We start from the raw sequence: 25,559 nt of genomic DNA, 5'->3' as shown, positions 1-25,559 counted from the left end.
CGTAAAAACTCTCAGATTTTAGGGCCTCTGATTGAGGATAATAGCTTGCTACCCTGCTGAGTTGGTTTGCACCCTGCCAAGAGCGAGGGCAGAGATAAAAAAAAAACGGGCATTAGGTGAGAGAGAAAAGAGGGGTCATTTCTGAAATAGCGGGAGGATGAGGTAAAACAAAAAGGTGAGGATGGAAGGATGAAAGCGGTGTAGCAGTTAGGAGAGCATAGATTGACGGATAAAGTGTTAGAAAGAGTTACAAGAAACAGGTTTTTAGTCTCACAGCTGTTATTTTCAGCCAGAATCTGGTTATTGGACAAAAGACATAGTGGTATAGTGGTTAGGCCTGTCATTTCAGTTAAAGATGATATCTGGTTCAGTTTTCAGCCATGCAATCTGTACATGCATGCACTGGGTTTCCTCAGCATATAACATCATTACTGCATCACTGACAGACTAACTGTTTAACTTCCTTAGTGCAAAGCAGTGCCAAAATAATCACTCAGCCATTCTGTCAAAGAACTTTAGTGCACTGTTAATTTACCATATGGCCCATATTGGAAAGAAAATACTGCCATCTATTAACCCTAATATGTATAATCAAATCATTCCTCTAGTAAAACCCCTACCCCCACCTCCTCATTACTGCCCTCCTCCTGCTGAGCTCAGTGTGCTGCTGCTCTTGCTAATGCTCAGTCAATTACTGCTGCAGGTGCTGAGCCTAAAAATGGGGCGGGGTGAATGTATGTCTGTGGGAGGCTTGATAAAGGTGTTTTCGCGGCGTGTGTGTTGATTTTCCCAAGCTGTGCTAATGTAAATACTGCTGTCAAGCTTATCAAGGTAAGACAAAACACTAGTAAGACAACATCCTTCTCTGGTGTCTTTTCTCTTAATAGTGTATTCTTCTTTATTTGACTAAATAAATATATTAAGTCTAATTTTAACCTATTTTATCTATATGTGCTAATACGCTTTCCATATATCAAGAGCTTCTAAACTGTATTTTAAATTTTTCTGGAATAAATTTATATCCATTACAAGGCAATATGTAAAATGGGGGGAAAAAATGTGCCTAAGTATAAAACGAAGCCAGAGCTCAAAAAGCAATTAATCGTAGGTCAACAAACTGTGCTTTTTGTTCAAGAGGGTTAAGTAGCTGATAGAGAAAGCTAGCAGAAGGTTAACATATGTTGTATAACACTTCAGCAATTCTGTCTTTGTTACTTATTGTCTTATTCTAGTAAATCTTGCTAAAAAAATACACTAAAACAATGGTCATATGGGGAATCAATTTTTTACCTAACCCCTGCTGAATATATGTCTTTTGTGTTATACTCTGTTTTATCTATTATTTTTTTTAATCTTTTAATTTCTGAATTTGTGGATGTAAGGTTTTATAAACTTTTGTCACTCCCATTTGTGTTCAATTACCCCTGCGTTGTAACTATTTGTTTAAAACGCAAACAGTGGGCGGTTGGCTTGGGAGATTTGGGTGGTTGGAGCTTATCCGAGCAGTCAATGGGCACCTTTGACTGATTACTGGTCCATCATCTAGCTAGCAAACAGACACATAACCATGCATGCACGCTCTCACTACTAACTGGAATGTAAAGTCACCAATAAAACCAAATTGTTTGCAGAGAAACGCAATACACACACAAGGAGAAGATACAAACTAATGCCTAGCCTGGATTCTAAACAAGTGAGGTTAGAGTTCTCTTGCCACCATATAGTATTTTAAATTCTTTTAACAATTATATTATACATGTTGCGAGACCAAAATGTAAAAAGTTATTTCTCAAATTTGAAAAAGGTGCTAACCTCCGTTGACATAAATTAAGCTTGATAAGCTACAGGAAAATACCTGTAAATTCTCATGGATTTTTTTGTATGTAAAAATTTCTTTGGAATCACTCTCTTTGATAAGTGTTGATAGCTTTATCAACTTATCACTTTATCTTTTAAAGTGCTGAATGGAATGGATATCCACATTCACGAATTTATTTTTTTTGGTTTTCTTTTCTGACAATGGGTTTCAGCTTGGAAGGATTTAAAAACATGCTGGCCTCCGATGTTGTGTACATATGAAAAACAGAATCTTCCTGTATGGGGAAGCCCTGGCGAACAGTATGCACAGTATGACTGCGATCTGTAGAAATGAAAACACATGCGCACAGCAGAGTGAATGCCGACCATTTCAAAGTCACCTGAGGCAACAGTTGAATCTCATCATCTGTCCTTATAAACAATTGAGTCCTTGCCATTCTTAAAGTTTACTTACAGTGGTAGCGGTGCCTTTTTTCTGCAGGTAGTGTTTGTATGCATGTGAATGTTGTTGAGTTTCAAAGAAGATACTGCCTACTAGTGGCGTGGCAGGAAAATGACACAATTTGTTTTAACGTTTCTACTAGTGTGCCATGCATGGAGATCACAATTAAAATGTTGTCATGTAGATGTGTTAACAGAAATGGAAAAAGGATCCCAATTTTAATGGACTGTTGTGTGCATAAGGCCTCAGTCACAGAGAGCTATTCATTGCTCCTTTGTCTTTTACTCATTACCAGCACAAATTAGTTAACTTTTCAAATATTAGTTAGCCCGCTTAACATACTCATGTGGGAGGGTTTTCAGTTGAGCATGCCTTGTTCTTAAATAGTTTTCAGGCAGAGCACAGGCATTTGTTTTAGTTTTCACTGCAGCATGTAGCCATTGCCCTACCGTAGGCACACACTTTGTAATGGAAATGACAAGGACTTCTAACAACTGTTTGAAAAAAGCCCAAACTTACATTAAAAAAAGGACTTTCAGGTCAGCGAGCTTGAACATACATGGTCATTTGTTACACACATACAAACACAAAGTCAAGGCCGTCTAAACACATGATAGAACAAGGCTTGTGTAAAATGCTGCACAAGTTTAAAGGCGCACACACTGCATACGTGTACACAGATCTCCTGACAGGCCTTATTGTTTGTCCTTGACATTTTCATGTATTTGATGAAAGGCTTATATGAAAGGACCATATGTTGACATCACAAATCTTCAAATATAGAGTGCCTTTCTTTGTTCCCCTCTCTCATGCCTCACTCAAGGGACTTCTGAGCTCGGGGTGGACTAGTTGTTAATTAAACACACGCCAGCCCGTGTGAAATGTGTGCGCACGTAAATAAAAACAGAAATTGGCAACCGCAGAAGCTGTAAAGAGGCTTTTCACATCCGACCTGTGTTTGTACTGCAAAGATGTAAGCGTAACACAGAACAAAGCATTTTAATCTCGTGCAAATGTTAGTAGATATTGCATGTATGTTGGGGAGCTGCAAGGGACTTAACTTATACTTTCACTACAAATTCACCCACCAAAATCATGGTTGTTGTTCAGGGGACGAATAAGAAAGACTACAGGTTTAAAATGCCTTCCTGACAACATCTATTTTTTTCATAATAAGATGATTCAGAATCTTAATGAGCTTTTGGGTTCATGGCTTACAGAGAACATCACTAAAATTTGAACTCTGTGGTTATTCAGTCTAACCTCATCTTCAGGTTTCCATATTTGTTTGGCTGGTATTTTTTTTTTTTTTTTGTGGTAGGCTGACTAAATTGACTTTCCAATCTATTAATTATGTGGCTATTTACTTTTTTCATACTATATGGTGGGGGAAGATGATGTCTGGATTTGGTAAATGCCTTGCACTTGTAAATCAAGTCACACGACCCCAAAGCGCTTTACGCTGCATTCATTCATTCACCCATTCCAACAACCTGCCAGTTACAGGATAAACTCCCCTTACTCTCACTATCATACCGTCTAACTGTTTATTTACAAACATTTTATTATATTGCTTATTGGATGACAAAACTTAGAAGGTTAAAATACCTCCTTTTTACACTTTTTTTTCTCTCACAGTGCACGTAAAGGCAGGGACATGTGAGGTAATCGCTGCCCACCGCTGCTGCAACAAGAACAAGATTGAGGAGAGATCTCAAACTGTCAAATGCTCCTGTTTCCCCGGCCAAGTTGCTGGCACCACTCGAGCGATGCCCTCCTGTGTCGATGGTAAGTAACACTAAACAGGTGAGGTTTGTGCATATTTGTAATGAATCTGAAGTCTCAGTCTGTCTAAGAAAGAAGTTATTTGAGCAGTGCAGTGAACAAATACTAATCATGGTTTTTACATTTTTATTTTTTTATTTTCACTCTCTGGGTGTGATGATTGGGCAGAGCTCCTGCTTGGTTATTTCATGCAGAGCACTGCACAGAGGCTGTGCTTGCCTTATGACTCTGGGAGAAATACTGAATAGTGCTGCCTGACATTTACCCTGCATTAGCAGCAGTCTATTTATGCATCCCATGTGTGCGTTGGCAGTATGCTACAGAGGAGTTAGTGCTACTTCAGTGTTCAGTATTGCTTTATGGAATCTTCAGTCATCTAATTTATGTACTTTTGTTTGTTTTGTGTTTTTCTTTTTTTCTATTATGTATTTATTTATTTTGCAACACAGTTGCCATTCATCATTCAGCTTTTTATTCTATTTTGGTAGAACCAAGTTGGTTCAGGTTAGAAAACTAGTGAACATTAATGCATATTCATACAAACCAATAAACTTCTGATTTAACTCATCGTTTTGCATAATGGGGTGACACGGGGACGCAGGGGGAACTTATAATGTCTATGGGGGGAACCGTACGTGACAGGAAAACGCTGCTTGACGTAACTCCGGTGTCATTCAGTTTGCTTTTCAGAGACCTCAAGCTGATGTATACACTGTGTAAACATGACATCATGTCTACGATTATAGCATAGGAGTGACCCTCATTAAAATATTGTATGCACTGCTGCAGCATATCTGGTCCTGTCTATTCTGTTACACTTAAAAACTCTGAGGACTGACCACACAAAAAACAAACCCACGTTAATCTGTTCATGTGTGCCACAAAACGGGCAAAACGGCACTTGATTGGCGTCCATCTTGGGGCACCATGAACGCTCCCGTTGTCAATTCAAAGATGACAGTCCCTATCTTTCCGGTTGATTTTCTCATTTATAAAATTGTTTCGGGAAATGGAAGTTTGTGTTAGAAATTTTTAAGGTGTTTTGTGCGTTGTTAAATTGTTTCCAGATTTGTAAAAGTGTTTCAGATTTAATATTGTTGGTTTGCAGTTCCCATTTACTGTTACGTTGTAACAAATCTATTGATTTATACTTTTATTTATACAATAATAAGATAAATTAATATTGGTTCCTGCTGCTGTCTGCGCCTGTTAACTTTTTCTATGGTACTGTCCCAGTAATGTGATTATTACTAAATCTGACTCCTATCCTGTGGGAATCCCACGGGAATCCCGTGAACCATTGGAATTCCGAAAACATATCAGCGTTTAGTGTTGACCTACATTATCCAGCAATTTGTGGTTTATGTTGATTTTAATTCATGACATTTCGTTAATTTCTGCCATATTACTTTTTGTTATAGTTTTATGCTAGAGAATCTGTTGGAGCCAAGTAAGTTTTCTGTACGTCAGAAGTGTCAGGGTTTTGTTTACCGATGAACTCAGGACGCGCACACGGGACTAAAGTTTAAGAGTTTTTATTTGAAGGAAGTATGCTGGATGGCGGATGATGAAGACCGGAGGTTCAGGGCTGCAGAAGGTCAGGGATGTAGGTGATGGCAGGAGCTGACGGGCCGGAGTGAGAGAGAGTCACAACTATACAGGCTGCAGGGAAAGCTCAATACTGCTCGGCTAGCAGGGCCCGTAGCCACAACAGCTTAGCAGTTCATTTGCAGACACCAGGACACAGAGCTGAGCTTCTCCAGGGCGGCTAGTCAGGTTAGCAGAACTTGAGAGACACCAGAGCACAGAGCAGAGCCTTTCCAGGATGGCTAGTCCAGTTAGCAGTTCTCTGGAGACACCAGGACACAGAGCAGAACTTCTCCAGGGACAAAACAGCAAAGTAAGAGTCTATAGAAATCAGGCAGGACTAACCTTAAACAAGAAAAACAAATCTTCCAAGGCAAAAACAGGGACTGGCATGGAGAGGTGTGGAATGATGACGGCCCAGTGCTGAACTGAAGGCAGAGGGAGGTTTAAATAGAACACTTCACAGGTGGAACAAGGGTCTGGCTAATTGACTGGTAAATGATTATCAGGTGTGACTGACTGCTGAGGAGGTGAAGTGAAAATTGACAGAAAATAACTGATGACTGAAAACTAACAATAAATAAAGTCAAACCTAACCCAAAAGAGATGAAAAAATGAAAATAACAGAAAAACAAAGCCAAACCAAAACTCAACCATGACAAGAAGAAACAAAGTTTGATCCCCCTATGGTGGCTGGACAAGTCAATCACAACGCAGAGGCTGTAAACCACCCGTTACATACACATTAGGTAGACATATACATATAAACAGCAGTATGTATGTGTGTGTATGTTTTTCCTTTCTAAAATGTAAAGAAAAATAAATGCGGAGGTTGTGATAGTACAAATATGCCTATTTCTTATTCACAGCAGCGTAGTTGAATACTAAAGCTGTGAGGTGCTAATTGTGGCAATCAGAGAGACAGTATGGGGGGAAGAGACTGTCTCTGGGGCGACTAGTTTTTGAAAACAGCTCTCTGTAGTGCTCACCTGAAGTCTAAACAGTTTGTGTGCAGAATGTGTGGGGTTTGCAGAGAGACGTCAGTTTCCCTTTTCCTGGAAATTGTAGTATAATACTGCAGTACTCAAGAACATCCAGCCATCCATCCTTCCATCCATCTTCTACAATAGGGCAGTTTATAGTGACAAATGTATTGAACACATATGTTTTTGCCCATTTAGAAAACATATTTAACAAATGAAATTCAGGAAAAGCTTATGATATAACCAAAAAGTGAGGACTGAACTGGCGTTCAGTAAGAATTGTTTCCACTATGTGATGCTGATGTACTCTCAGTGAAGCTCTTGCTGCACTTCACCACTAATCCATTAGCTGTACCTACTTTACTCCACTGAGGGTTGGAGGGGCCAGTCTCTGCTTCCAGACAATAGAGAGAGAATGCACCTTGGAAAACGTTCCTGTTGAAAGGCAGACAACTAAAAACAAACAAACTTCTCCTTTAAAAACAAGTAAGTAGCCTAATAATAACAACATTTTTAAACTGGGCTTTGAATCCTGGAGGAAAGTTTTCATAAACTGAGTGCAAACAAATTGGCTTCAACAATCCAAATCAGCTATTTTACTGCTGTAATTAACAGACGGCATCTATTTCACAATTTTCTCAAGACCAGTCCAGACAAAAACAGCAACATCTTTTTTTTTTTTTTTTTACTATAACTTAGTGTGAAACCTTTGGCCACATGAAATGTAACCAAAGTCTTTTTTACTTTGAAAGTGTCAGGGCTGTCACATGTGTCTTTATGTGGCAAGGGTGAGAAGATCAAAGGAGTAAGAAAACCAAAGGAAGAAGCAGTTTTTCAGTGGAAATATATGGATGTTTTTTTTTCTGTACATATATACAACACAGAGAAGGAAAGAACTCTAAGTTAAATCATCCACCTGAACCTGTCGTTTTCACTCACTCTGCGTCCAGCTAATGCCAAGTCAGTTAACATTTAGCTGGATGTATCTTCACAGTTGTCTTGTACATGTGTTTCTTAATCAGTTACCATATTATAGAAAAAAAATATTTCAGTAACTCAATTGAAGTAGAATACTGTATATTATTTAGATCAATTAAAACGAGACTTGTGATTTCAAGCAGTCATTTCTGCACCGTGATGCACTTGGTAGCACTGTTGGCTTGCAGCAAGAAGGTTCTGGGTTTGAAACCCAGCCTGGGGTCTTTCTGCATGGAGTTTATATGTTCTCCTTGTGCACGTGTGGGTTCTCTTCGGGTACTCTGGCTTCCTCCCACAGTCCAAAAATGACTGTAAGGTTAACTGGTCTCTCTAAATTGCCCTTAAAGGTATACTATGCAACTGGGGTTGATTTTCCAGCGAGGCTCCCCCCAGAGGGCGAAAGTAAAAGTGCACTGTCATAAAGATACTCAGCTGTTCTGGTTTCTCCGTCAAGCCAGGCGCGGTTGTTTTGAGCTTAGCAGACAGGCGAACGCAACGAAAAGTAAAAAAAAAACGGCTGTACAAACAATGACTAACACAGTGAAAGTATGAACAACAGGGTTTCCCGCAGTGCTATCTTGGCGAGGCGGCAACATTCAAAAAAATAAATAAATAAAATAATAATAATAATGTTAATAATAATAATAATAATAATAAATAATAAAAAAAACTTGCGGTTGTTGTTGCTTTCGCGTGTGCATATAGTGAATGGCAGGGCAAAACACATGGAGTTCTCGCCGTAAAGCAAGACCGACTCTTGCGGTCTTGCACGAGACTTCTGAACCTGTGGGTGCGGGCCGAGGACTCAAGTACGGTATTTCCCCCACAGACCACCAGGGCGGCCGAGAAAACCTTTGTTTGACCTGAAAAGACTCATTTAATCATCCAAAACGGTATGGAACACATTAATTAACTGAAAAATGTTGCATAGTATGCCTTTAAGTGCGAGTGTGTGCGTGCTTGGTTGTTTGTCCTCTGTGTTGCCCTGTGATGGACTGATGACCTATCCAGGGTGTTTTTCGCTTTTCGCCTGTGACTGCTGGAGATAACGCCAGCCAACCTTGTCAGGATAAGCAGGTACAGATAATGGAGGGATGGATTTGATTCTCCACTTACAGCTGAGGAAACATTTAATTTAAGGTATTATTACATTACAAACATTTATAAAACATAAATGACAACTTAATAAAAGTGTGTTAAATACCTGCTTAAAGGTTTTTATTTTCAAAAGGTCATTTTAATCTGACAAATGAGCCCCGTTGGTAATTCCAATTTGCTAAGATGTACCTGTATGTCCATTTTAAAGGGCTGCTTAAGTACAAATTTTCATTCACCTAAACAACCCCGGACAGTGTCGTTTATTTGTATCTGACTTAGAATGCTTCTGGGAGGCCTCCGTGTCCTTTAAAAACAGCAGTGCACCAACTGCAGGTCGCTCAAGTGCGAACCACCAGAATTGACAAAGACTCCTTGAAAGGTGTCGAAACATTTTCAGATAAAAGGAGCGAATGTCCGGTTGCGTCCAATTTTAGCCTGTTTGTTGTTGCCATGACCCAGATAACTGAGAATTTGCACAGGCTTTCACCTAAATGCTGTGACAGTCCACCATAGTCAGTCTTTTTATTGGTTAGATGGTCTAGACTAAAACACTAGTTGTAACATTATTTCTGTCAGCTGACCAGCAGTCGGCAGTAACAAGTGGTGGAGTGACAGTGCTGTGTTACTCTATTCTCCATACAGCCACAGCCACCATTACTTTTATCCTTTTTTTAAAAAAAAAATGTAACCTTTAGAATGTGGGAAAATGGTATTACAGAATTTTTAAATTGAAACTGGCTTTATGAAAACTGGACAGCAGTCTGTTCTTAGTCAGGACTGCTGTTTGCATTTTTTCCCAGTCATTTTAAATGTGATCAGAGGAAATGCTGAATTTTGCTACAACTGAGAGAAAATAATGTCTCCGAAATAAAAGTGTATATAGACAGGCAAATGGTAATTAAGGCATACTGGAGGTCCACCGAAAGCATGTAATTTGACAAACCAAATAAGAAACTGTAAAAGACAACACAACAGATTTGTCATGAGTAATGAAGGCACTAGAAAATGTCTTTCTTTAATATATTAAACAAATACAAAGGCTGAATTTTTCATATAAAATATTTCACATTTGGGTTAGGTCATTTGGGGGTTCAGTGGCTCTCTCAACTGCATAATCTTTCACATGCTATTTTAATCAACTAGGAATTAAAGCATCCAACTGTTTATCTTATCATGCCAACCTCTTAGTACCCCCAGGAGTGGGTAGGAATATAAGTTTATTTTCTAGAAACACTTTTGCTTTTGTGAAGATTAGATGGCAGCAGGGCTCAAGAGAGTATGGTGTCAAAATTCACAAATATGCTGTCAAAAAATATATAAATAAAGCACAAGATTGGAAAACACAGCCTCAAAGACTGAAACAATCCACACCTCTCTCTTCTTCCAGCCTCTATTGTAGCCCAAAAGTGGTGGTGTCAGATGCAGCCGTGTATGGAAGGTGAGGAGTGCAAGGTTCTACCAGACCTCACGGGATGGAGCTGCAGCACGGGCAACAAAGTCAAGACCACAAAGGTTGGTGACCAGAAAGGGTTTTCTTTCAAATACACACTTATTGTTTGTCTGTTCTCTCACTCTTTAAAACTCCTATTAATTTAAGGCATGTTCATCTTCTCCCAGACTTCACTTTTTTATCTTTTATTTCAAAATCACTCTTTTCATCACCCAGTTTTTGTCTCTCCTTCTCCATTTGGATCCAGCATCAAATATTTTCAGCAAAAGAAAAATAAATAAATAAGGCCATCAGGAACAAGACATCTAACACACTAATTGAACATGAAAATCACAAATACCCTCGCTCTCACTTGCCCTGTTTTCCGCCACGCCACTTTGGCATGCCATCTGACTCGATGCAAAAAGACCTTGTCATATTGGATACACAGCAGAGAATGTTCTGAAATAGTGTTTTCAATGATACTTTTGTGTGACATGTGCAAGCCATTTCTAGCACTACGTTTTGTCCATTTTATGTGTGCCTGTGTGAGATTGTGACCACCTGTGGGTGTACATTTAGCTCAAGATTCATCTGCACCCCTTTGCCCTGTTTCATTGGCTTGACCCAATCTGCCTTCTACAGTGTTCTTCTGTCATAGGAAGAAAACGTGTGTGAGACTCATCTCCTGTAACTGCATGCTTCTGTTTCTAACCTCCATCCTTCTCTTTGCCTTCGCACCCTTCATTATTAATGGCCAGACGCAGACCTTTGTTTTCTTCCTTAATAATTGATTGAAGGCGTGGTCAGAGAAGAGCAGCAGGGTTGCGTCTCTTTGGGCAAAACAGAGTGATGGGAAGAGCTTGAGACACATAATATGCTCTTTCTTTCCATTTCTGACTTTCTCTAAAACACTCAGAGACAGTCTCAGGAGACGTGGACTCTGTTTCTGTATGATAGATGCCATACATTCTATTTCCTATGCTAACTCTTCATCCTGCGAAGAAAATTATGCCAAAAAGTTACTTCATATAAAAATCTTTTCTTTTGTGCTCAACCATACTGTTACCCTGTTTTCCAATTTAAGTTGCCAAAAGTACATAATAAACTGGTTAAGTTAAAAAGTATTAAAGAGATGGCTATACAAGAGAACAACATATTAATTCAATTCAATTCAGTTCAATTCAATTTCATTTATATAGCGCCAAATCATGAAACATGTCATCTCAAGGCACTTTACAAAATCAAGTTCAATCATATTATACAGATTGGGTCAGATTATACAGATTGGTCAAAAATGTCCTATATAAGGAAACCAGTTGATTGCATCAAAGTCCCGACAAGCAGCATTCACTCCTGGGGAACCGTAGAGCCACAGGGAGAGTCGTCTGCATTGTACATGGCTTTGCTGCAATCCCTCATACTGAGCAAGCATGAAGCGACAGTGGGAAGAAAAACTCCCCATTAACGGGAAGGAAAACCTCCGGCAGAACCGGGCTCAGTATGAACGGTCATCTGCCTTGACCGACTGGGGTTACAGAAGACAGAGCAGAGACACAACAAGAGAGACAAAAAAGCACAGAAGCACACATTGATCTAGTAATCTGTTCTACATTAGATGGTAGTAGCGGGTGAGCCGTCTTCTCTGGATGATGTCACAGTTAACAGAACGCCAGACCAGGTGTACCTACTATGAAGAAAAAGAGAGAGAGCAAAAAGTTAAAAGCTGAAATGACGACAGTCATTTCAATGTAATACAATGCAAAACTGGAGAACAGTATACTGAAGAACAGTAGAAATCATTAGAGTGAGAAAATTAGACCCTGATATTTTCCAGCAGCCTAGGCCTATCACAGCACAACTATAGAGATACCTCAGGGTATGAGCCACTCTAACTATAAGCTTTGTCTATTACTCTAGATTAATTTAGACATTTACTTTTAAAGATTGTCATGCTCATTTGCACATTGTATTACAATTCAGCTGCTAATTTCACTTTGTTTGGTTGGGATATTATTATTGAATACAAAGTAACACAGAACTCTGAAATAAACAATGAAACATGGGTTACAAATCCTTTTTACAAAGAAAAATCTAATGCAGCATGTTTTTTTATTCATCCCCATTTACTCTAATTCAACTAAATAAAATCCAGTGCAATCACCTGTACTTTAGCACTACTTTAGAGAAATTAAAGAGAAATTACTCTACAAACAGGATCATAAGAGCCATGAAACATACCAAACCTTCATGGTCTGGTTTTCCGTGGTGACCCAGAAACAACAAACACGGTGGCAAGAGTGAAGGTAGAATGTGTTTTATTACAAGTAAGTGTAGACAGGGGAAATAGGGCAATGGCTGAGTTAATCTGGATGGCTAGGAAGGCTCTTGTCATGGGCTGTAAGGACATAGAGAGAGGAGAGTGAGCACCCGCAAACAACAGGCTGGGAAGGTTATTGGCAAAGGTTGATTTACGGATCAGGTGGTGAAGAAAGCACCGGGGAAGGTTAGTCAGGTTATGGTGAACAGTGACAGACCTAGGTGACAGACGTCTTCCTTCTGTCTCCTGCCACCTTAGATGCTCCTCTTGATTAGTTAAGATTGATAACACCTGTTGCCAGTATCCGCCTGTTGCACCGTGCTGGAGAAAGGTAAGAACAACCACACACCACAGCTGACCTGATCCACATACACCCCCACCCCCAACGGTTGGTGCCTGTCAACTGAACAGGAGAGGTGGAATACGAAGATCTTTCAAAGTCCGATATAAGTGAAGGGTCCATGATCAACTGAGCAGCCGATCAGATACATGAACAATCCTTGGAACTATAACCCTCCTAGTCGAGCAGGTCGACTGCAGAAGGGATGACCATCAATAAACTGGGAGGAGGGGACTTAGCCGGAGGGCACATTGAACTGGACAAAACCGGCTTGATCTGGGAAACGTGGAAGACAGGATCAACTCGAAGGTGATCCGGTAGTCTGAGGTAGACAGAAGATGCGTTGATGATGGAGTCAATACAGAATGGGCCCAAGGACCGGGGTGCCAACTTCCTGAAGTATTCCTTGAGGAGAAAGTTCTAGAAGACAGCCGTATCCCTGACTTGGTTGGTAAGTAGGAGATGGCATTTGTCTTCTATCTATTTCTTACTCAGAGCAGCAGAATGGTTGAGGGCTGTCTTGGTTTGCTCCCAAATCCTTTTGCAGGTCCACAGATAACTCTTGACAGATGGTAAGCTGGTCTTGGGGAATGTAGCTGGTAGTAAAAATGGTTGGTAATCAAGAGAAGTATCAAATGGAGATTTTCCTGTGGTGGCAGAGATGTGGCTGTTGTGGGTGTCCTCAACCCAGGTGAGATGTTGACTCCAGGAATTTGGACTTGTTTCACAAAGACAGCAAACACTGTTTTTGAGTTAATTCGCTCATACTGGCCATTGGTCTGAGGGTTGAAACCGGAAGACAGCTGGACCTTGGCCACAAGGCTTGTACAAAAATCTCACCATACCTGGGAGATGAACTGGGCACCTCTGTCGGACACCATCTCAGAGGAAACACTGTGCAGTCGGAATACCTGATGAAACAGAAGTCAGTGGTCAGTTGGGCAGAGGGAAGTTTGGAAAGACTAAACAAGCCTTAGAAAACCTGTCAACGATGGTGAGAATAACTGTTTTCTCTTTGGAGGGTTGTAATCAGTTGACAAAATCTAAGGCTTTGTGGTATAAAGGTAGTGTTGGGATGGTTAATGTCTGTAAAAGTCCAGATGGAGGATTATAGGAGTTCTGGTTTTGGTGCACACTGTAAAGGCTAAGACAAATTCATTTTCATTTTCAAACACATTCTTATTGTGAGATGGTCACCGGAAGTCACAATGGAGAATGCCAATGGAGCGGCTGGAACCAGCATGACCCGAAAACTTAGAATCATGGGCCAATCGTATAACTCGAAACCGAAGGAAAGCAGGTACGTAGAGGCATCTAGGTGATCCTTCCCAGGATCTGGTTTGTTGATGAAAGCTTGCTAGAGGCTACGTCCCAGATCCAAGGAGAGGGATCCTACAACACAGGAGACAGGAATGATGTAGGTGAGTGGAATGTCATGATCTGAGAGGAAAGGGCATCTGGTTTGATGTTTTTGGATTTGATGGTGGTAGTTGATGATGTAGTTGAATCTGGAGAAAAAACAGAGACCAGCGCACTGTCGGGCATTAGGGCTCTTGGCAGTTTGAAGATAGGCAAGATTCTAGTGGTCAGTCCAGATGAGAATGGGTTGTTGGGTGCCCTTCAACCAATGCCTCCACTCTTCTAAGTCAAGCGTGATGGCCAACAGCTCCTGGTCACTGACGTCATATATTAAATAGGCTCTCTCAGTGTCAGAAGACCAGAAAAATACTGGGACATGATGGTATTCCCCCCTTCTGCCTGAAAGCCTGCACTGAGAAACTGGGGCCCATTTAGCTCAGATCTCAGCACCAGCTCGCCCGAGAGCTCTGCTTTCTCCCCACTTTTCTTCTCTTTGTTCGCAAATGACTGTACCTCAGGTGTTACAGGAGTAGCACCTAAGATGCTACAGATGCTATTTGCACCTTGCAAATAACATCTATAGTGCAGCAATATGTATGGTTTGGCTGCCGGTAGTCAGAGGGCCCAGTGGCGCCAATGTATCGCAGCCTGCTTCTATAAGTCTGCCCCAGCGCAGCTGTGGCTGCTAACATAGCTCACCACCGTCAGAGTGTGAATGTGTGTGTGAATGGGTGAATGACTGAACGTAGTGTAAAGCTCTTTGGGGGTCATCAGACTTGATAAAGCAATATACAAGTACAAGCCATTTACCATTTTTACCTTTTTAAAAAGAACTATGGTTTGTTTTATAGAAACCCTTCACATAATCTCTCCAGACACCCAGGACCCACAAAACCATTTTTAATGAATGGTGACTTCAGTCTGTCACTCTATTTCTAGAGTCTCTATATCAGATGAAATCCCAATCAACTACATTCATGGTTTGTAGATTTAAAGCGACTTACAACGTGAATAGGTTTTTGGAGAAGCATATTTGTGCAAGGCGCTGATGATTACAAAAAGAGGCAAATTTCCATTGAGATATGATACCTTATGAAGGTCATCCAGGAGTTGCTTCAAATATCTGATCTCACATATTTTGTTTTGTCAGCATCAAGGTGTGCATTTAAAATTCCCTAAACATGATCAAAGCAAACCAGGCATCACTTTATTGTTGATGCTGCTGTAGCTTAAAAGAGCACAAGTATTTGCTGTCTCCTGAATTCAGTTCTTTGATCAATGATCTGGGATGGAGTTTTTGTGTGTTTGTGTCTACATTATTTGGGAGTGTTAGCTTTTGTGTTTGCACTGATGATGAAAAGAATATTTTTTCCCTTTCTCATTTGCTTTGCTGTTGTATGGTAAGGTCAAGATGCGCTGGCATCCAAATCAATACCATCGAACGATCTCTTATAGTCCCATTAAGACCTGCTCGTGAATTGGAATTGACGATGGCACACAAGTAAAACAAAGAAGAGAATGAATAAGGGGAAGACAAAGTGTGCAGCAAAAAAGAAAAAAAAGCAAGTTAAAGATCAGTGTAAATTAAGTGAAGAAATAAATCGCAATGGCAGTCTTACAACATTATTTAAAACCCCAAAATGGATATAGCTCTCTGTTTTGGTCCCTTTGTCCCTGGCCACAAGCAGAGGATAGGTAGAGAGGAGGAGGGCAGAAGGAGTAGACAAAGGAGGGGACAGGAGACAGCTCGATCGATGGCAAATAATATCATATGGATGAACAAGCTGAAATGGCTACAGTGCCAAGCCACAAAGGTGTCTCAGACTACAAGCCAAGGGTGTACAGAAGCACAAAGAAAAACAAGCAAATCAAAAAAGGTGTCAATATCAAAAGGAAGTCATTTTTTTTCTGGCAACGTAGAGTGACTATTACCTCTTAGATCAGAATATGTTTCACAAACAACAAAAAACAAGATTTGCAATTTAAGACCCTCTGCAAACAAGAAAACCAGCTTTTTTGTTGATGCAATCTTAAGTATGGACTAACAGTTGCATCATAGAAATTGAAAAGAAGATAAGAAATACCTTTACTGTCCCACAAGTAATATAGTAATTAGTAATATAAACAACAAGCTAATTTAAAGGTTAGTTTAAAGTTTAGTTTAAAAAAAAAGAGAGAATGAACTTATCAGAAAGAGAAAAAATATAAAGTAAATGTATTAATAATATGTTATATTCAGATAAATAAATGCTATATTCTGGTTAAATGAAGGAAAGACAGACCCAAACCACCATGGGTAAATTAAAGTACAGAGCGCAAGTTCAAGGATTTTTGGCGACAAGTTGAAATGACACCAGTGTTGTGGAAGTGCATGGGAGAAGAGGAAAAGCATCTGCCGCTGCGACTGCACAGGTCTTTTGTTTAGAGCCATTATGTCTCCTGAGGTAAGAAAGCTATAAATATTGAAGTTAGCCCATGTTCGCTCGCTAATTCATTGATTATGGCAGAGACTCAACAAAGTGGCCAGGCGAGCAAGAGCACACAGCACTTCACACACACATGCATGCGCAGAGAATTCGGCCTGGATCATTCTCTTATGAACTGACCAATCCAGCCTGTAGAGGCAACTGCGGTAAGTAGAGGATGACTAATTTTACACATTGGGCAATTGTAAAGGTATGTATGGTAAAGAAAATAAATAATATTTAACTTCAAAACTTGTACTATGTGTCTTTAAAGTACATATTCATGACGAAAAGCAGTCAAACATCTGATAGGGACTGCATCCACATAGAGCCACATACTGTATCCGCCGAGAAAAGTTTAAGCATAAAGATGGAACCGCAGGAAGCTGGAGGAGCTGTATTAGGCATTGTAATACCTATGCCATCTGGTTGAGTGGTATGGCATAGGTATTACCTTGTCGTTGGTCCAGACAAATGCAGTAGAGGAGCACAGTGTCCTCCAACAAATTGAACAGTGTCTAAAACACAACTGTAACTCCAAGGCCACCATTGCTGTTATTAGTGCATGCATGTTAAGCATGCACCAAAATGCCTGTTTGTAGCCAGTTATGCAGATAGGGGTGTCCAGACAAAGCCAAATCTGGGAACCGGTTTCAAATGCAGTTGGTTTTCAAGCCATTTGTCTGGACGGGATTCTCTATCTCAATAGAAAGTTTGTTGGATACATTCAAAGCCATCTTTGTGTGGCCGGGGCCAAACAGAAATAACCTGAGAATATATATTAACCTGGCAAGCCAGATTGATAATGTGTAGCACTCTCCATTCTGCACATTATCCATCTGGGACTGCTCCCATGGAATTAGTTTGGGGAAAGGAGGGACATTCAGCAGAACCTTCCAAGCTGAATGGGCAAGGTGACACCTAATGCCCACCTACCAAAGGTTGGTTTTAGCCAATCATGGTATCAAATGAAAACATTGGAAGCAGATGCCGTCATGGGAAACAACAACAACTTATGCTGGTCAAGGCACTTCTTGTTGTTCTTCTTTCAAAGAAGAATTTGTGGATTATAACAAAACAGATGTGACAGCAGCAGCTACGCTTGAGTCCTCCTGTGCAGCCATGTTTATTTCGGTTCGGCTGGGGGCTCGGCAGCTCTTGCTTTCATTACAGCTGTATGTCCCGGCTTAAGCCACATTAAGGCAGGACATTAAAAAAACAGACATTAAGACATTAAAGACATTAAAAAAATATATTTTTGGTTTAGATGGATGCTTGTGTTTGTGAATGCACAAATACAGCAATAATTCAGCTTGCAGGCTAGGTTAAATATATATATATATATATATATATATATATATATATATATATATATATATATATATATATATATATATATATATATATATATAGCAATTACGCATAACACTATGAACATAAAGAGGTGAAGTTAATATGCACCAATATGCATGTATATTCCGCAGCAAATCAAACATTTGTTTTTAAAGTTGATATGTTAAAATCAGGAAACAAGGACAAGGATGCCTAACCCTAACCAAGGAATATAGGGAGTTTAATAGAAGCCAGATTGTGATGGCTAGAGGCATGGGTCAGGACATCTCCAAAACTGTGCCTCATGTGTGTTGTTCCTGGTCTGTAGTGATCTATATATCAAAAGTGGTTCAAGGAAAGAACGATGGTAAACCAATCATTTATTTTTGTGGGCAGTGAAGGCTGATCCTTATGGTCTTAAACAACAGATGAGCCACTGTAGTTCAAATTGCTAAATAAGTTAATGCACAGTTTGTTTGGAGGATCAGATCTGGAACAAAGAACAATAGAAGAAGGTGGGCTGGTCTGATCAATCACATTTTGTTTTCCATCACATGCATGGCTGATCATGTGTGTGTCACTTACCCGAGAAATCATGTTGCAATATGGAAAGGAGGTAAGCCAGTGGAGGCAGCATTGATGGTTATCTTGGGTGTGTGTATGTCACTTGTTACAAAAACTATCTTCCTGACCCTTTTTGTAGACCATATCCACCCTGTCATGGAGTCATTATGCAAAGATTCAAGATTCAAAGATTCTTTATTGTCACCACATGGTGAAATTTCTTTTTGGACACTCCAGCTAAGAGTAACAAAGAGCTGGACCATGCCCTTTGTCATTATAGCGTGCAAAAGATTAAAAAAGATAAGAAAGATCAAAAGTATATATTAGAGTCTGAGGGGCTTGAATTCAGTTGAATTCTTCCTGAGTGATATGGGACATGTTACATGGAATAGTTATCCTTCATGAATTGCAAATGCGTAATTAATACCTGGTAGTTACCTTCTGCCACGCAGCAAAAATTATTTAGTGATTGATTTGAGGAGCAAGACAACAAGTTTGACATGTTGACTTGGCAGCAAATTCCCCAAATGTCTTTGAAATTGAGCATCTCTGTGATTTTCTGGACCAACTTGTCTGATTCATGAAGGACCCACCTTGCGGCATACAGGAGTAAAAGGATCTGTCTCTAACATAGATACAACAGCACATCTTTTAGAGTCTAAAGATGTTCTTGCCTCAATGGTTCATGGCTATTTTGTTACCAATAAAGGGGCACTAGCACGCTATTAGGCTCCCGGCCATAATATTATGTCTGATTTTTAGTATATCCAGACGCTCTGTGTGTCTATGTAGGTAAACAGACATGCATGAATTAGTACAAAGTGAGTAACAAACTCAGTATAACTTTGGACTGGTGATGAAAACTATCACTTGTACTAACACATCTAAGCAGTACATCCGGTTGCCCAATGTATATGTGATGTCCATATCAAATAAATGAATAAATAAATAAAATATGCATACCTTTTGTTGTTCTAGAAAGTCTCGACTTAAAAGACCTAAATGGCAACCCCAGGAAGAAAATTTTAAATTAGCTTTATTAAAGGTTCACAGGCACTGTTCCAATTTGTTGGAGAGTGATGAGAATGTTATGTCCACTTTATGTCAGAATGTCTTTTAGTACAAGGAAAAGTTAGACTTTACCTTCTTAAATAGTCTGAAGAACTGTAAGTGGCAATATTCCAGGCGATCAAGGCAGAGGACAGGTCCAAACTCATTGATCCTAATTCCAATGTCCCCGGGGTCCAACAACAGATCAAATCCAGAATCCAAAATCGCCAGCAGGAGTCTTTAAGTTTATACAGTACGTGTAGTCAAAGTAACACTCTAACACCATGGTCGCTCTCCCCAGTTCTGTTAACTTCTCCAAGCAGCTTACCCCTATAAACACCCTAAGGATAACTCACCTTCAGAGTTTAGCTTTACCGTTTATTCTAATACAGCAGACAAACAATCATAAGGTTACAGCGCTGGACTCTTAAAACAAACAACCCGGGCGACGTCCCTGAGGTAAAAAGTCCTGTTCTCACACAATTACGACGTTTTTCTAAGCTTAGACACACCTCTCCAAGGGTTGTGGTCTCCTGCGTGATTTGTCTGAAGAAGGAATGTGTGGTTGTAGAGACATTATCTGTTTTCCAGTGTGTGTTACTTTGTGGGTGTCTCTGAGCTGACTAAATGAATGCACGTCTCTAAATCACAGGGAGAGCTACTTCATTAAGAACTCCACACAGCCTATATCTAATTAAACAACCCTCAGCTTATAGCAAAATATTACACAAATGAAATAAACCACAACAAGTCAGTCACCAAAAAGATTTGATTATGAACATCCGACTTACGAGTCAAACAAGGTCAGGGTCAAAGAACAGGCCAGGATTGAATCGCAGGGATCTGAGAAATAGCTAGAAAAGGGAAGAGGCTGGAAAGTTGAGACAGAGCTGCAGAAGATCTGGTAAATGGTAGGAGAAAACAGATGAGTTGTATAAGCAGCAGAACAGACACAGTTAATAAGACAATCAGGGAGAGAGTGGGAAAACTGTAAAATGATACAGTTATCTGTGAAAAACAGATTTGTTGTTGTGAGGTTTGTTTTTTAGCATCTTTCTCAAGAACTTTATGGTTAGCATTTGTACCTCTTATCACACACAATGAATGATTATTATGCTTCAGGTACGTTTAGATCTTCATGCTGCTTTTTAAAAAAATATCCAACATTTAGCTTATCATGCCTGTAAATTTTGTAATCTGCACAAGATAATGTAAAAAAAAAAAAAAAACAGAAAGTTGCAACTCAAGCAAAAACATTGTAGCCCAAAGGCTAGAAACAAATGTGATTTAGTGGGCTCGTTTTCATTTTTATTCCATTGCATTCTTTTTCCTTCTGAGATATTTTCCTAATTATTCATACTTCTCAGGTGAGGTTTTCAGTTGAAATAATGCAAACTCCATCTTATATACTTCTACTATATTAAAACAGTTTGAAGAAATCTCCCACATCACTAAGTCACACTGTGATCAGCAGTAAAGTTTAAAAATATACTTGTTTTACAAAGTCTTGAAAAGTGTGTTAAATGTAACAGTTACATGTGTAACATCTCCTAGTGTAGGGAGCAGACGCTTTTTAAATACAGGCAAGAGAAAAGGTGCTAAAAAAGAAAATGAAAGTCAAGCACCTCCTTAGTGGTTTAGAAAATAAGCACTAGCTGCCTAAATGTGCTTTTTTATGGGGCTCAGAAACCGACATGAATAGGCACATTTCTTTAAAACAATGAATGACCACCTGAAAGGATTTTGAATTTGCACAGTAAAACATAACAGGCAGAGAAATGCCACAGTGTCTGTAAACAGAGAAGTGGCATGACAACAAACTCCTGCAAACTCTTTGATCAGTTGCGAGGTGGATGCCTGAAGGCGATGGAAATGGACCCAGGAAAGGTGGCCTGAAGCCACGTAGAGCAGAAGAATACCTTCAGTTGTCATCTCACAGGAAACCAGACTGAGCTCCCTCAGCAAAGGGTGGTCCTCGCTCTTTGTTCACTGCCTCATGGTTAGATGACTGAACAAAAGACATACTCCCTGAAGAAGCAGGAAAAGGGGAACAGCATGTGTTGTGACTGAAGGAGGAAGCCCCTGGGCGACTCAAACCGAGAGAAAGACATGTAGTTCTCAGATTCTCAGAGTTTGGTCTATTACACGCTCCAGCATAGCGGTCTGTGTTTGTTTGCCAACAAATTGCTTGTAATGGACCAAAAGTGAAAGTTTGAGGCAACAAAATGGACAGATGGTCATATGAGATAAGGAGACATAGTGATTAGGGCAGCCATCTCAACAAATAGACGTAATGATGTGGCAGGCAGCCAGGTGTTGAAAGTGAGGTACTGTGGGCTGGCTGCCATAACTCACGCTGTGTCTTGTTTAGTTTCTTGCCAGACGACAGACACTTTACAAACTGAAGTATCAGTGCTACACCAACAATGCGTACTCTGCACTGTAACCATATCTCTGATTTGAGCTCATGAATAAAGTGTCATCAGACACATCTTGCTCTTAGGTTCTGTCAGTCAAAAGGCATTTTCTGAAATACTGTGAATGTCGTTAGAAGTTACTAGTCATAATAATTGTTTTTATTTGTCATTGCGTTACACTCAAATTAAAATTTTCCTCTGCATTTAACTCATCCTTTTTAGGGACTAGTGGGCCTGATCAGAAACCCAGAGTGGCAGTGTGTGTTGTTTAAACCAGGGAAATTGGGCCCCTTTCAGGACCCTAGCACCCAACTCTAACCACGAGGCCACCACTCCCCTAACATTCTGTACATTACGAGCATGTATTTTACATGCACCACATACAGGTGCAACTGAGTAAACAGTTTTTTTCATCTGTCTTGGTCAATTAGTTCATGTAAATGTGCTATATATATATATATATAATATATATATATATATATATATATATATATATATATATATATATATATAGTTGTAATATGTATATATATATATGTGTATATAGTATATATATGTATAATATATATGTGTATATATGTACTATATTATATTATATTGTGATACCCTCTATATAACTATACTTCTGTTATGATTTGTTTAGTTTTATATGTATGATATGTATCTATATATTATTTATCTATAAATTATATTTAGATCCATAGATGATTATACTGATTTACATGTGATATATCATACCGCATAAGCATATGGCAACAGTGGAAATAAATAACTTCTTTTTAACAGGAGGAAACCTCCAACTTTCACTAGGGTATAATTGTTGTCAGTGTAGAAACAAGTAAGGCTTAAATGCCCACCTATCCAATAGGTTTGCAGTATTTCTATTGGAACTGTCAGCCCTGAATTTATGATGAATTCCCTTTAGTACCAATCCCACAACTAGCAATAGGATGTTAAGTGTTTTATGTAGAACACTTTTGCAGGTGCACACCAGCTGTAGATGGTGATATTCACAGATTAAGTTCCTCTATTCAGTTTTTCAGGAACGCTGTTGACTGTGATTTTAACTGCCTTGCCTTTTCGCTGTTGCAGGTGACCCGATAGTCCAGCTCATCTCAAGTCAAAAAGTAAAGGACAGCACAATGGACTCGTCAACCTTTGAGGAAGTGCACTCGGATGGATTTCTTTGGGGAACCAGCAATTGTTTAATTTTTCCAAGGATACCCGGGAACTGGTGGCTGGAGAAACAGGACTCTAGAATTGCTTGCCATCACGTTAAACACTGCTGATTTTCCTGGATCATTTATAGCGAAGGACTATGTTACCCACAATCCTTTAACGTTACAAAAAATGATCAAGATTTATGATTTAAAAATAGTTAGATAACAGTCAAATAAATTCTTTCCAGAAGCTCCTGTTCTTTATCAGACTTTTCTTGATGCGTTTAGTCCATATACATTGTTGGAACAACTATGAAGAACCTTTTTAACAGAGCCCTAAACACGTCACACACAAAAAAAGCTATTAATCCATAATATTTGCCTCATGTAGTATTGGTGACATATTCAAATTTACGTGTGCCACATACAACCTGCTTAATGCTGTCAAAAATAATCTTTGATCTATTTTATTTTAATTTTTTTTCATTTCTTTTTCTACACTGTAAAAAAAGATTTTATTGTGAGCGGGTTGTGGCTTACCACATGCCATTTTTAAAATGCAGTTTGTCTTTTTTCTGCTTTTTATTATTTCAAAATGAACAAAATCCTTTCAAAAGCAAAGTTAGACTAATACAAACTAGATGTTATGGTATATTAAAACATGTAAACGTATAAAAACATAAAAGAAAGTATGGAATGAATGAAATTAATGGGGCTAGAAATAAATTGATGCTCTAATGATTTTAATATCTGTGTTTTTAAAAACGCCTGTTAACCGCTATTGAGTACATGTGTCAGTATTATATGAAATGAATAAAACCTTTCAAAAAAGGAGTCTTTGTAGTTCATTCAACCCAGATAAAGGGTCACAACACTGCAATTGTTTCTCAACAGGCTATTCATTAGTGTTGAATTAATTTTCTTTCTGCGGAAAACCTGAAGTAAAAAGAACTTCAAATCACTAATTAAACTTGTAATTATTTTATATGTAAATCATAAGTTTCATCATGTAGTTGCAAACAAGCTGAAATATCTCTTTCCTCAGGGGTCTTCTGTGATGTGTTACTTCGAGCTCATTTATCAGTGGCTTCTTTTTGGTGGAACTGGCCTATTTCGAGATAAATTGTGTTTATAAATTCAGATGTTTTCAAACAGGTGAAGAAGAAAAGAGTGTTTGCAGCACAGTCCCGGAGGACTAATTAGGCTGGTAAACAGAACTTTTTGCGGGAGATTGTGACTGAATTTAATTTTTTTTCCATGTATTTCAGCCAGTAAGTGAGGTTTTTTTTTTTCACAATGACTAATAATTCAGTGTTGTTTTATGGTTATTATCATAATGGAGCACGGATGCAGCGGAATATTTGAATGTTGTCTAAAAGATGTGTGGTTAGGTTTTACTTAACATTATGGACATGTATTTCATATGTACCACATAAAGGTGTCACCCAGTAAATTTATTTATTTATTTTTGTTTCCATAATGTAAAAACTGAAACCAAACCTGTATATCATGAGGATTTCTTACATAGTACAACATTTCACACTATTTCATGTGTGGTAATTTTGAATACTTTTGTCTTACAACTATTTAAAAACTTAAAATTCATTTTTTCAGAATATTTGAATAGAATAGTACATTAGACAAGTAAGAAGGATTATAAATACAGAGATATTATGTAATCACCTACACAATAGTTGGGAGGTCTGCTGGCTTGAGAGTGGTCCAATCAAATAGTCATTAACACCCTTCAAAACAAGCGTAAGCCACAGGTCATGTTTAAAGAAGATGGCCATACTCAGAGTGCTAGATGCAAGCATGTTCACAGAAAGTTCAGTGGAAGGAAAAATGTTGTAGAAAAAGCAGCACAAGAAATATGTATAATTTCAGATTTCATAGAATTGTGATGCAAAAGTTATTTCAAGAGTTTGGAGGTTGCATCTAAGGCTATTCACTTTCTAAGCAAAACACCAGTGCACACGTAGACTTTATGATGTTGTGTTGATTTTGAAGTTTCTACATCTCTGTGTAGGATCTGTGTTTAGCAACATGCCATCCATATGTGGTTGAAAGATTCTCACACATGGACTTACAGGTTGAAAGAAATAAGAAGTGACCACGGCAGAAATGGTTATAATTACATAAAGTAAAATGTCCAAAAAGCTTTTAACATCAGAGTATAACAGCTTCACCATAGGGCTTTCCCGTTAACTGCTCTCAGTGTGTTTTTCTGGCTTTAGATGAATTCAAACATGAGTCAGAAATGTGTTGAAATTCTTCCACAGCACTTCTAACAGTGCTCTTCTTTCTGTGCTAAATGAAGCTACCCAAAATCGTTTACCCCCGGTGCTGAAGCAAGGCATCAGGTGCAGCTCAGACATGGCAGTCTAACAAATAAATATGTCCTCAGCAGTATTGCGGAGCATAAATTGAAT

At 39.1% G+C, this 25,559-nt stretch overlaps 1 protein-coding gene across 1 annotated transcript in view; it reads left to right on the top strand.

The window, feature by feature from the left end:
* The window catches only part of LOC105921069 (chemokine-like protein TAFA-2), a 139,892-nt gene extending 115,931 nt beyond the window's left edge, over positions 1-23,961 (top strand). Inside the window, exons 3-5 of the mRNA XM_036137991.1 lie at positions 3,899-4,048; positions 10,079-10,203; positions 23,060-23,961. Coding sequence (XP_035993884.1) covers positions 3,899-4,048; positions 10,079-10,203; positions 23,060-23,071 — 287 coding nt within the window. The 3' untranslated portion in view covers positions 23,072-23,961. The remainder of the gene's footprint in view (positions 1-3,898; positions 4,049-10,078; positions 10,204-23,059) is intronic.
* The last annotated feature ends 1,598 nt before the right edge of the window (positions 23,962-25,559 follow it).

Source organism: Fundulus heteroclitus, chromosome 1 (assembly GCF_011125445.2).
Source record: "Fundulus heteroclitus isolate FHET01 chromosome 1, MU-UCD_Fhet_4.1, whole genome shotgun sequence".
NCBI classification, from domain to species: Eukaryota; Metazoa; Chordata; class Actinopteri; order Cyprinodontiformes; family Fundulidae; genus Fundulus; species Fundulus heteroclitus.
This window is presented reverse-complemented; position numbering and strand designations above follow the sequence as displayed.